A 12,972-nucleotide genomic window follows, 5' to 3' on the forward strand; every position below is an offset into this window, starting at 1 on the left:
TCTGATCAACCCATGGTGAGGCACTCGAGAAGACCGAGATGCGACTTGAAATTAAATGTAGGCATCTGAGCGAGTCACTCTTGATCGCTAGTGTCAAGCATAGCAAGCAAACAGAACCTTGTGAACATGAAGGCAGGAAGGGTCAATAACACTGCCTGAAGCAAGCTATACCTTGAGAGGTATGTAATCGGAAGCTTGACGACCCTGATCGCTCCTCCAGGGCGTGACAAGAAGTCTAGGTTCGCTGTCAAGCTCATATCAGCCTGGAGGGGCCTGTTCAGGGTTAAGTCCGGGGACCACTTGTTGCAGCTTTAATGTGAATAATTTGTTTCGCAGCGTGGTTGACGATAAGTCGAGCACGGACATCGCGTCCCCTGGTTTGGTGAAAGTCATTATTTGCATCTCAGGACTGGAAGCAGCGTCTCCTGATTCAGTTGGTCTCGCTCCCTTTTTTGAGGCAGTTCAAGTTTTCAGGAATCATAAGGCCCCAGACACAACTACCTTATTCAATATCCACACGAAAAAGAGTCGTTTGGCATGTGATTTGACTCTTGACTAACAATAAATACTCTGTGTCGTCACAACCAGTCAGGCACATGGATGCTCGCACTCTGCACAATGCCACCCCTTTGCTGTCGGCTGTCAGCTTAGTTTTGCTCCATGTCCTTGAATGGCATCATTTATCAAGAAATGAAAGTTCGGTTTACTTTGTTCGATATCTACAGCTTTGTTTTGTTGGTTTCTATTGGACCCTCCCAAAGATCTTTCTCGCAGCGAACCCTTCTGGTGCCGATCGAGAGCCCGCCCCTTTCTCCTTCTCAGTCTGGGCAGCCACTCGGTGATCCCGGGGCTCCGGGAGATGATCCATCTTGGCGACGGTGCCGCGCTCCTCTAAATCCTTCGTTCACGAGAGCCAGCTGGAAAAGATCAGCCCCCTTTGTTGATAGCCAAGGGATCACTGCGGCTCGAGCCAGGGTTCAGAACCATTGACGCCGAGAGGGATTTTTTTTAATAGTAGAAGAATGACAGCAGCACAGAAATAAAACAGGGGCGTTTGTTCGTAGACCCGAGATCATGTCAGCTTCGCTCGAGACGAGCCATCGCAACATGAACACACTCTTCATATTTGACGAACACTGCACTATTGGGTGTCCATTTGCACCAGACAGGTCTTTTTCGGCAATTCAGCACCTGAGGATCATCGAAGAGGTTTTCGTTTGATGACAGGACTGGTGCCTCCTAAATTAGCAGTCTGGTTCACGAGCGTGTGGTGGGCGTTTGTCAAGCCCACTACATGCAGCTTTCCTGAGCCTTCTACTCAGCCCGCTCGCTGGACGACTAAGTAATTGTAGACTGTCCAGAAATGTTGATTGCATAGTCAAAAACTGGATGTTGTAGGATATTTTCTATGCGTTACCAATGTTACCAGCCAGCCAGGGGTGTTGCTCAGGGCACACATTAACGACACGGAAGATTTTCAGTCTGTCTTAGTATGGAGAGTCGGTGGGACTCTGTATATTTGTATCATGATCAATTCGAACACTGATTTACCCTATGTTGAGTCACTGGCGATAATTTCAATCTCGTCGTGAACTTTGCGCACGTAGAGTCCGATCCTATAGTCTATGACCGCCGCGTCAAATGTGTCTCGTTGCCGACTAGAGATATCATTGTGATCATGGGTATGAGTATTGCACGGTGTTGTTGGACACGCTATTTGCTTTTTATTTGAGTCTCTATATGTTTATGTTTTCCTCGATTCATAATAATTCAAACCTCGTCATTGCCTACAAACTTGGCCAATTGCAATTGCACTCTAGTCTACATCAAACCGCACAGCAGTCACCAGCAGACTTCAACACCTTTGCATTTTGACATAGCCCCATTTAATTATATCGATAACTTCGTTGAAGCAAACACGCTCTATACACCGAATCTTGACGAATTGCACCAAACGTGCGGCCTAATTTCTCGCCCGCGAATTTAGTACAGGGTAGGGCATTAGACAAGCAGGTGAAGGAAGATACTTAGATGCAGTCAGCTGACAGATGTGATGCTCAAAAATACTCGACCCAAATTGGAATCGATATCAAACGCTTGTCATTTTCTGTTGGAGATTGCCGTCCATGCTCTTGTCTAGTCAGTCCTTGTGGTGCGCGTGAAGGCACCACAATACATGTAGTTTGCAAGGACTTCGAAGTGAGTTCGCCGACGGGTTAGTGACAGGTGCATTGTCCTTTGAACATACACGAACATAGGCCAAATAATGTACTGATGTATCCTTGTCCGCAGAGGCCAGTAGTAATAGACCGGAAGGCTGACGTCCAGCTAGAACTCCATAATGAGTGTTATATGAACATGATATGCCTCGGCTTGGGCATCGGTAGAACATGACACATGTAAGTGAGAAGTTGATGTCTAGACATTTGAATGAAAGAGATACCAACCGCAATAATTCACCTACCTTTCGGCGATACCTGGTTCTTGGCAATTACATCTTCGTACGAAAGAGCTGTTGGGCCTGTCATCGAGCAAAGATACTTTGGAACATGTTCGCTCAACTTTTGAATAAAACGTGCTATTAGGCTAGTGAACTAATTAGTTTGGCATATATACCAAGAACGCCCCCATCATTACAGTCCCGCGACACCCCCATCTCGTGCATCACTCCTGGGCGCAACCTTACTCCTCCCACCACCGCTGAGACAATGGCGCCATAGGAGCCCTAGGAGCCCTCCTCATTCCGGTGGGCTGCGCTACGCCCATCATGGTGGAGTTAAACCCCATTGTCGGGCTGGCAGTGACGGTGACGGTGTTGAAGGCTGTGCTGATGCTCGTGGATGGCTCGACCGATGAGCAAACGGTGGACTGGCTGGGCGTGACCGCGTCCTTGCAAGGCTTGCCGCTGTCCTTCTTGCGACACTCAGTCTCGCCCGTATTGATGTTGATGATGATGATCTCAATGTCAATGTCGTCGCCGCCGTGGCTCACGGTCTGGGTCACCGTCGTGTAGTGGTCTTTGCTCTGCACAATCGTGGTTGCGTCGTGCACAGGCGCAGCCGTCACGGTGACTGGGTGGTCAATGGTCTCTGTGATGGTTTTGCCGTCGGCAACGACAGTCTGAACACTGGGCTCGAGACTGACAATCACCGTGGCCGGCCTCTGCTGCTTCACCTGCATGTGCTGCAAGGTTTTGGTCGTGATCTTGTCCTGGACCTCGGCGGTTGTGGCTTTGGTCAGAGTCCCCTCAGGCTCGGTAGTTACCGTCACGACCGATGGCCCAGCTGGTGCATCCTTGGTAGGGCTTGCAATGATGGTGACAGTCTTTGGCTCCTTGGCTGGTTCAGCTGAATCGGGGTGGACGACCTTTGTCACCACTTGCTCCTCTTTCTCGTTCTCCTGTGCTTTTGTGACCGACTCGGGATAAATTGTCTTGATGATGAACTTGTCTTTGTTATCGCCATTTTCCGTTCCAGGTGTCTCGCCAGCGTTGGCTGGATAGATCGTCTTGGTGATGACTTTGGGGTGATCAGGCTTGGGCTCGGTGGCCGCGACATCGGGCTCGTGGGTCACATAGATCGTAGTTGCGGGATGGGTGACGGTGCTCTCGACCGTGACAGTGGCTTGTGGCCTATTAGATATGTAGATAGTCTTAGCTAGGGGTGCCTCGGCCGTGACAGTAACTGTTGCTGGCGCGCCAGAGCCGGTGCAAGGACAGCATTCTTCTGCATCCATTCGTGCTTTGAGATCGCCATGACGGGCGAGGGAGTGGCCGGCCAAAGAGAGCACGGCAAAGCTGAGAGAGTATCGCATGATGATGTGGTATGAACGGTCTATACGCGAGGAGTATGTGGTTTGGAGCTGTTGGTAGTGCTGAAGCTGATGGTGCGAGGTTGTCAGAGTATCACTCAAGTCACAGGAGCTTGCGTGTCTTTATACACAACCTTCACTTGGTCTTTCAAGAGAAAAGTCATTTTTGGCAGCTTTCGCTTTGCACAGCCAATACTTCGAAGCCCAGGGATACCCTTCAAGGCGGGAGCCAGGAGTCATTGTGATGGAATGGGCTTCAAATAAATTGACCAGGGAGGAGGCCTTACAGATATTATGGGCAGACACGCCTGGCTGATTCCCATCATGTCGACTTCCAATGAGTGAATCTCAAACACTCTGAAAGTGACATGAGGGTCACCCTGAGGGAGACTTGCCCGCTATCGACGGGTGAGACAGTCATTAGGGTCGAAAGAGAGGGAGAAGGGTGGAGCACTAGAGAGAATTGAATATTTCTCGAGGGACGCAATCTCGAAGCACAAAGATACAGACATGGAGCTGGCTGACAAGCACAAAACGTTATGGCGAGTGCCTGCAAACGGGAAGATTGCACCCTGATGAGAGAGGAGGTTCTGGCAGGATAAGCGTCCATCATGACGGGCCGGCGATTACCCGCTGTGACGGCAGAGCCGCCCCACCACTTTCCCGGAACTGAGTCGCACCTGAAGCTGCAGGAACGACGAGGGCGCAGCTCCAACCTCGAGACTTCTTTCTCCACGAACGACCGACATCATATCAAGGTCTAGAGCCTTGCCGGGCTGTTTGGAGTTTCTCGCCGAGACTGCGATGCTCTTCGACCTCGCATCATTACTCATATGCCCCCCTTGGTGATCCAGTCGCCTACTCGATCAGCATTCTCGACACTATGGGCGCCTGCCAATCTTGCCTAGGGCGTCGCAACAGCGATATATCGAACAATGTGTGTGCAATCCGTCACGATGCGATTGCGAGAACATACTGACGGGAATCAAGGACGAGGGTACGGGTCTTTTGTACGACGACAATGGCATGCAGTACGGTAGCTTTGGCGACCAGGCCATGAGCGGAGAGAACGAGACAGTCGAGACACAACGCGAGAACGAGGCGATACAGACGGTCGTCGCGAAGACCTCAAAGTATGGCAGAACGTGACGAGCTTGACCCGCGTGACTCGCTGACGCATGTAGCAACATGGTTGACGTATTCGAAATCGCCCAGGCTGCCGGCACCAACAGAGGCATGGCAGCTGGCTTCGCCCAAACAGGCCCTGGCCCTCGCGAAGCACGTTTCCAGCACCTTCTTTCGAAACTCAACACGCACGAGTCGAACTTGCCCAACGAGGGCAGAATTGGTGTGCTCGCCGATGAGGAGGATCTCAGTTCCCAACCCGGCAAACCAGCCAGTGTAAACACCCAAGAAGGCGGGGATGATGCGCTGGTTGGTACATTCGCGGACGCTGCCGCCGCCGCAGCGGCTGGGGCATCTTCGTGAACAATCACATCAGCATGATGGAGCCGTTTGCGCGCTTATCAAGAACTTTAAATCGGCTACCCGCAGTCTGGAACTTGGGTCATGTGGCATAATGGTGGACTTGTTATGCATGCGTGCATACGCAATTCGAAGCTAGCAAGTGCCCGAACCGTTTCGGCGGGAATCACCATTGGAATTTTCAAAGCACTCCACGACCACGAGAGCTTAGGTGGGGCAACCAGTCACTCTGGTTCTGTTGCCCATTTCTGTAATTACCATTTCTGAACCCGACAATCTGGAACATGGCAGCCTCAGGACTTCGGCTTGTTGCCGAGAGGCATTGCTTGCCATGCTTAGCTTGGAGAGAAAGTACGCACCCCTGTCCGGCACTTTGACACTGGATCCCTCCCGTCTTCCATCCGCCACAAGAGGGCTCACCGCATCTTCACTTTCTGCGGGAGACTGGGGCACCTGGACACAAACCACACCAATCGAAAGCACCTTTTACATCCCTTTCTCCATCTCGTTGCATTCCGAGAGAAGTTTTCGCCGTGGGTTAATTATCACTGACGCTCGTGACGTTCTTGGTTGGGGGCGACATCTTCGCGACTGACGTCGCGACTTTAGCGTTCCCGATGCACTCTAGCATTCTCGACTGGCAGGCACGTGCTTATGGGAATGGGTCAGCTATAAGCAGTCACGCAGCTGCTCCCGCGCACGCGTATACAGTAACAAGTATTATAAACATCTGAGCAGAATGCGCACTTCCTTCCGCCTTTGATCGTCTCATTAAAATGACTGGCCGACAAGATCAGACATTGGGTCGGCCATGGGCACTATCTGTAAGAGCTTGCGCGGAAAACCATACGTACTCGTATCATCACGCGCACAGACCTTCGATTGGTTCTGCCCATGGACCATGCGATGTCAAGCTAAGGCGAACAATTGGAAGACGACCGATCCAAGGGTGGCGGAAGGATGGGAGTGCTCCATACGCCACCTGCTTCTGGCCATCGTTCCAAACGCAAAGCTCGGCCTTCGTTCTCAGTTAGGGCGGGTGCTGCCATTGCTCCCAGCTAGCAGGGCTACGAAACGGGCAGTATTGGCCAAGCGTGTGCCCAGACTCGACCGGCCATGCGAGCGCAATCTTCTTGGTCCCGGTTCTGTCACTCCACCTTCAATCATCCGTGCTCAAGTTTGGGCTAGCAGCGTCCCCTCGCAGCTTTGCTTCATATCTAGGTGGTTAATCAGTCGTCTCAAAGAGCAATCGCAAGGGAACGTCCTCCCAGGCCGCTGAGACCCCTTCGCCAACGACAAGCGATCGCTCACGGATAGGACCGGCCCGGCCCTGTAGCCGTTACAGGGCTTCCCCAGTCGATGCTGACGCAGCTGTGGCCGTTTAATTGCGCCTATTCCCATGTCCACACCAGTCACCGTCTTCTATAACTCTGCACTTCTGCACAGCATTGGATCTGGATCAGTGCGGGCGGCGCTACTACACACTACACAGCAGTGCTGGCTCCAGTGACCGGCCCTCTCTCTCCCGCCGTCTCTCCAAGAACTCCGGCGGTCACGAATCACAAACCCGTGTCATGTTGTGCGAGGGATAGAAACCCCGCTTCGCGATGGGACTGGCTGGTCCCGCGTTGGCATGGCATCTGTGAACCGTCTTCACATTGTCAAGTCACACCAACTGCTGGAAAGCAGACCTCATTAAGCCTGAACTACGGTTTCGCATGAACAACCGTTGAGGTGTGAGGGAGACTAACTTAGACCAAGCACTATATAAAACAATCCTCTTTCCGTGGAGGAGGAGCCCAAGTTCTGTTATCATACAAGCGCAGTGCAGGCCAGTACCCACCTGGAAGACTGGGTTCTCCTGTCTGTCCGGCCATCTGTCTGCCTGCCCTGTCCTTCTGTTTTCCAGGATCTTTGCGCTTGTCCTGTGTGCGCTGCGCCCTAGCGGTGGTGGAGCGCAACCGCAAGGACATGAAGCGCACTGTCCGCCTCGAGAATATCAAAGACAAAGGGAATCTGTAGCAAGGCCGTGCGCGCCAGGCTCCCCTAGCACGCAGCCATCATCCTGTCCCCGCCACGGCCCTCCGCGTTGCTCAGCACAACTGCGGTGGCAGGTCAGGATCCGCGTCATCATTCTCGCCAGCAGCCGCCTAATCATCGCTGTCATCCACTGTACGTCAAGGTTCAGCTGTTTGTTTTCAAGCTAGCAGGCCCCCTGGCCGCACCTGTCACTCTACACTTCCCCGACGGGCTTGAGGGAATCTTACCTCTTTACCCAAGATGGGCTGTGCGCTGGCGATGGTCATCTCTCATCCTGGCAATCTGCTCCAGGACGTCTTCCATGTCGGCGCAGGTACGCTCGACAGTGGCGGGGCGGCCGCCTTCGCGCTGCCAGCGCTGTACATCGCGGTACATCTTGTCGTACCGGCGCTGTTTCTTCTCGATGTCATGGCACAGTTTGCAAACATCCTCCTGCTCCTTGGTTTCGTAAACAAGCTTGAGACCGCAGGTCTCCCCCATCCGGTATTCCTTGTTGCATTGCTGGCGGAAGTGACCCCAACGCCAGAAGCCACAAGCCCATCTTGTTTGGTCAAAGTAGCACATCTTGTCCCTGGCGTGCTGCAATGTGTGCGGCCTGTTGCGGAGCCTCCAGACGGTTCGATCTTCCTGAAGGACGGACAGGCGTCTGTCTACTTGCACGGTCAGCTTATACATCCTTGTCCCGTCGACCCAGCCTGCGACAGGCCGAAAAACTTCTTCCCCTGTCTCCGCCGAGAGGGTTTGTACCTTGAGCAAGGGCCGGGGAACGTCGGTGGCAAGTCGAGTGCCGGTGTTCTCTGCAGTGCTCGTTCTTGCACTGATTCTCTTCCAGGTTTTGGAGTCTCAGACTCTGATTATTGATTGCACGGGCGCAAGACTCGTGTCGTATGATAGGTGATGGTGGCCTCTCGACCACTTCTCCTTTTGAAGATGCAAAGTACCAACTTATATTCAATCGACCACGCAGCGAGATGCTTGATCGACGCACCATATCCCACCTGTCAATCTTGACCACCCCATCCCCTGTGGAACTCGTGTCGACCAACAAGACGTGCCTCTGGCATGGGGCCAACAGCTCATTCATCGTCATGCTGCTTCGAGCGGGACGAGACTGAGGCTTCACTTTGTGGATTGGGCATCCTTACCTCTAACCCATGCGGGCATCTCGCACACGCCCTGCGCGTCCATTGACGATGCACCCCCATGCGGCCCCTCTGCTTGCCGTGGCCGGCCTTAAGCAGCGACCAACGCGGCAGCGCTCGAGTCCCTGCAGCATTGCAATGTCTATTCACTTGCTTCGCCTGACTTTCGGCCAATGGATATTGAGGATTCTCTTGTTTACTTTGGAACATGAAGCTCGAAAAGCACCCGAATGTACTCTTTCCGTCTCCCTTTCCGTACCTGGTGGCGAATGTCAAGACGGCAGAACGCTTCTGTGTAGCAACAAATGCCGCTCCACCTCACCAGTGCACCTAGCTCTCTTGGTACGGCATGCAATCTTTGGTGTCTCGCTTGGATGACTTTGAGTGTTGGCCATGGCCATGCTCAGCAATCGACATGGCCAACGCACTTCTCTCGTGGTGTTCTACAGATTGCTCCCGCCCTGCGCGTCTGCAAACCACATCATCGCGTCAGGCAATGCTGGCTTTTGCCGTCCGCAAGTCTGCAGCCAAGCCTGGCTTTGCAACCCTAGCCTCAGCCAGAGTGTTCTGCAAGCTACCCGCTGCAGGCCTCGTCAACAGGCTGCCGACGGTCGGATGAAGGGCCGTCTCGATCTGCGGCCGCAGTGGGGCCATTGCGGTGCTTTGCTTCGAGAAACTGGCAAATGTAATTGACATACCTACCAGTCGAGAATAGCGCGAAGCTTGCAGTGGAAAATTCGGTGTCTCCAGGGATCGTGATTCGCTTCACGCGTCCCGAGGGCGCCTTGGGCCTGTCTCGGTTGCATGTTGAACGGTCGGAATCTTACTGCACCAAATAAAGGGCTGACATGCGTGCAAGTCGTCGAATTGCACAGATACATTGGTTGTATACTTGTCGGACTATGTACTTTGACTTTTATGTGAGAGCGAGCAGTACTGGGTGGTGGTGGAGAGCCAAGCCGATCAGGAGGTGTCCTGAAGTCAGGGTGGTTTGCCCCTGAGCCAAAAACACAACGGCGCTCAGGGGCTACACAAATGCGAAAGCATCATCGAGAAAGTTCGTAAACGGAATAACGTCTTGAATTGGCCTGAGAGCCAAAAAAAAAACCTATCAAGGACAACGCGAAAGCCAAGTGGCAGCGCAACGACAACAGTACACCACGCCCTGTCACCATCTGGTCACCAAAGAAAAGGATGGCACCGTGCAACTGTAACGCCAGGAGAGCATAATGGCGCCCAGCAAAGCCCATGGACAGTACAATGCTCGGTGCTCACTGCGGCTCACGCAGCTGAATCACTCACGAGATCGCCTGCGTCCGCGCGATAAGTGGCAACAACTTGGTAAACGCAGACAGTTTTCTCAGTGACAGCGGCGGGGCCTGGATGGCGAGCTATCTCGGGCGATGCGCCATTGCTCTGCAACGGAAGACTCACACCTCTTCCACCCTGCATCACGGCGGTTTCACTCACCGGGCTCAGGTCGACGCCAGGTCTCGAATCGATGGGTACCCGTGGCTGTAGCCGGCACAACTCACGGGCAACCGAGCTGTCGCTCGACCAGCATCGCTCGTATGTCGATTGGACAGGCTCTGCTCCACGATGACTGCTGAGTGGCAAGCACAAACCAACCACTGCGCTGCGTGTGTGGCTACGCGCATCCGGTGAGGTCTCATTGCTCCGAGGCAGAGGCATGGCGCAGTGCTGCCCTGTGGTTGTCGATCCACGGTTGACGAGGAGGCATGCAGGCCATCCAAGGACTTTGACAGGACAGCGCTCACCGCGGACAGCAAGTACAGAGACTTCGAAATCAGCGTGTGTACTTACTTGGGCCTGACCTGTCGACGGCACATGAAGCCACGCCTGCGGCATCAGAGCAAAGACACAACCCTTGCACACTGGCAATGCCCGTCCGGGGACACAGCAGAAGCAAGCACTCAGTCACAGTGCTTGTGCAGGGCCGTGGTGCCAGGCCATGTGCGATGAGCTGGCCTCCTTGCCGTGGAGTCGCCTGCATTCGACGCATCGACCATGGCGGGCAGGAGGCTTATGCTGTGATCACTAGTTGCCGAGGCGATGCGCAATGTGTCGGGGTTGCATCGTATCACCATTGGGTAGAAGATCCTCGCAATACTCTACCTGTCTTCCCCCGTGAGAAGTCGATGGATGACTATTGTGCCTCACCGGCCGGCCCCAAAAGGCATGACATGACGCGACGCTGGCCTGCCGACCCACGCGCCTCGCGCCGGGGACAGGCAGCGTTGCAGATTGTATTGTCCGCGCAGGAATTCTTGGGGCGACTGAATCGGTAAGTTTTACCTGATCGCGCGACCTTGATTCCGCCACGGTCGCAAGACCGAACACAGACGCCAAGGCGCATCCGACTCAAGGACATGGTCATCCATGCTGTGTGCCCCCTGGTCGACGCTCCTTTTTACTCCAAACGTTTTAGGGTAAGAATGCGGCGGGACAATACTGGAGCCTCGCTACGGGCCGCCCACCAGGCCAACGGCCCGTGCCGTAGCGAGAAATCCTTTCAAGACAATGATAGCACGGAGAAGGGGAGAGCATAACTTGCTTCAAGGCTACACTGCTGCCCAGGTTATCATTGAAGCCTGACCAGCACACAATTTCACCAGCAAGACCGACCGGGGAAATGCGTCCGGTCCCCGGTGTGTGATCATGAAGGCTGTCGATATGTGGCAACCTCTGGTATCGTGGGCGACACATCCCCGTCCAATGACAAGTAGGCAAGATGTCGTTCAGCTTACTGGATGTCTCAAGAGCCAATCCGAGTCAACGAGGCTCCCGATGATGCAGATGCACGGCTACGATTCAATGCGAGTGGCCAGGACCATCGGCGAGGTCTCGTCCGCATAGCCGGGACGCTGCGAATCATAACGCTTGACGACACTGCAGGGGTACATGAATGGTTCGTCTGCACATCTACATGAACCATTTAGGAGGTCTACATTTTGACGGTATTCATCAATTGGTCCGCGGAATCATGCGGCTCGCCCATCGGTTCTTGGCTCATTCTGGCATATCGAATTCCAGGCGAGGGCCATGAGCACCATGAGTCCACACGACAACTCAGCCTTGTACAGGAAACGCAAAGACTTGTCGCTGGCGGACAAAGTGGGAGAAATGGTTGAAAAGGTTTGAGGCGCATGCTGCTCTCGAGTACGCTGCCGCCCTCACAAAGATGACGAGGCTCAGGAAATACACTGTCGGTCGATTCAACATTGTCACCCCAGCCGGTCAGCATCGGTCAGTGAGGAACGGGCAAGAGTGCGAGCCGCAACCAGGGCCTCAATGCAGCGACAACGAATCACACTCATCCTGGTACCGAATACCGAATCGCTCACCAACACGCAAACGTCTTGGCCATTGGTACCCGACGACTACTCGCACTGGAGTTACGGCCGACCCTCCAACTTGGACGCATTCACCGTGACACCGAGAATCGACAGGAAAGCTCTATAAAGAGGGGACCACCACGTGTCTGTGGCGTGGTAGTGCATTGCATGAACAGGGCGTCCGAACCACAGCCCTAGCGGAAGATGCAGGCCAACGCATCGACAGGTGCATGGACTTGTGGGTGAGTGAGCGGTATCATCTTCCACGGTACCCAGGCCTCGCGAACGGTGATACATCGACATCCCGGGCTTGTATGACGAACTGAGACGAACTGGCCAGGATGGATAACCCACGCGCGGGCCAACGGTCTCCAAGCAGGTCGCATCGATGCGTGGTGAGTTGTCGCATTATAAGCGATCCCGTTTCTACTCCAAGAGCGAGCCTGAGACCAGTCATCCAAGCCCGCATGAGAGCCCGATCATTGCCTGCAGGACACGCGGGAGGGTGGTGCAGGGGTCACAGTTCTGTTGGTTTGAATGTCCATGACACGCAGGCAGCATGGCGCTATGCCCAGACCAAAGCGTGAGCCGCAAAGGAGGCTACGGAGAATCGCAACACCTTGGGTTGTTCGCAAGGTACAAGAAAGCAATGAATTGCGCAGCTAGTACGTACAATCGTGGCTGGGTGGTAGATGCTTGATGTTCGATTGGATTAGCACAATGAACGACATATTTTACCCAATCGGCAGCACCTTTCGACAGCAAATCATGAACACCCTCAAAGGATGAATGCAAGGTACTCGTAGCCGTGCAGCACGTTCAAGGCAGCCATGCGTGACATGCAGGGGAGGACACATGACGTGGCAGCCGACTAATCAGCCACCATTCTGGCAAGCACCTCGCGTCGTCAATGACGGGGCGTGAGATCGGGCTGACAGCCTGATGAATTGTCCAACGGCATTGGGTCGAGTCGCATGAATGTTCAGCACAGCCGCGTCCAGCCTGCATCTCCTCTTCGTGATGAGCCTGGCGATGTTGGGGGGTTGTTCTAGGAGTGAAGAGGGGGGCAGCCTGGGCAGGGCACAATCAGATAACCGCGACTTGACCCCCAAAACGATCCGGAACCCCGCCAAACTCAA

At 54.0% G+C, this 12,972-nt stretch overlaps 2 protein-coding genes across 2 annotated transcripts; one reads left to right on the top strand and one right to left on the bottom strand.

The window, feature by feature from the left end:
* Positions 1-4,693: 4,693 nt before the first annotated feature.
* F5Z01DRAFT_672872 (uncharacterized protein) lies at positions 4,694-5,298 on the top strand (the record flags this gene model as incomplete). The annotated part of the gene is made up of 3 exons (XM_046264867.1): positions 4,694-4,747; positions 4,801-4,943; positions 4,995-5,298. The coding sequence occupies 3 exons, from the start codon at positions 4,694-4,696 to the stop codon at positions 5,296-5,298; spliced, it is 501 nt and encodes a 166-aa protein (XP_046119486.1).
* Positions 5,299-7,566: 2,268 nt separating this feature from the next.
* F5Z01DRAFT_672873 (uncharacterized protein) lies at positions 7,567-7,899 on the bottom strand (the record flags this gene model as incomplete). The annotated part of the gene is made up of 1 exon (XM_046264868.1): positions 7,567-7,899. One exon carries the CDS (start codon positions 7,897-7,899, stop codon positions 7,567-7,569), a length of 333 nt encoding a protein of 110 aa, XP_046119487.1.
* Positions 7,900-12,972: the final 5,073 nt, after the last annotated feature.

The sequence above is a fragment of the Emericellopsis atlantica genome, assembly GCF_019669845.1.
Source record: "Emericellopsis atlantica unplaced genomic scaffold F5Z01scaffold_9, whole genome shotgun sequence".
NCBI classification, from domain to species: domain Eukaryota; kingdom Fungi; phylum Ascomycota; class Sordariomycetes; order Hypocreales; family Bionectriaceae; genus Emericellopsis; species Emericellopsis atlantica.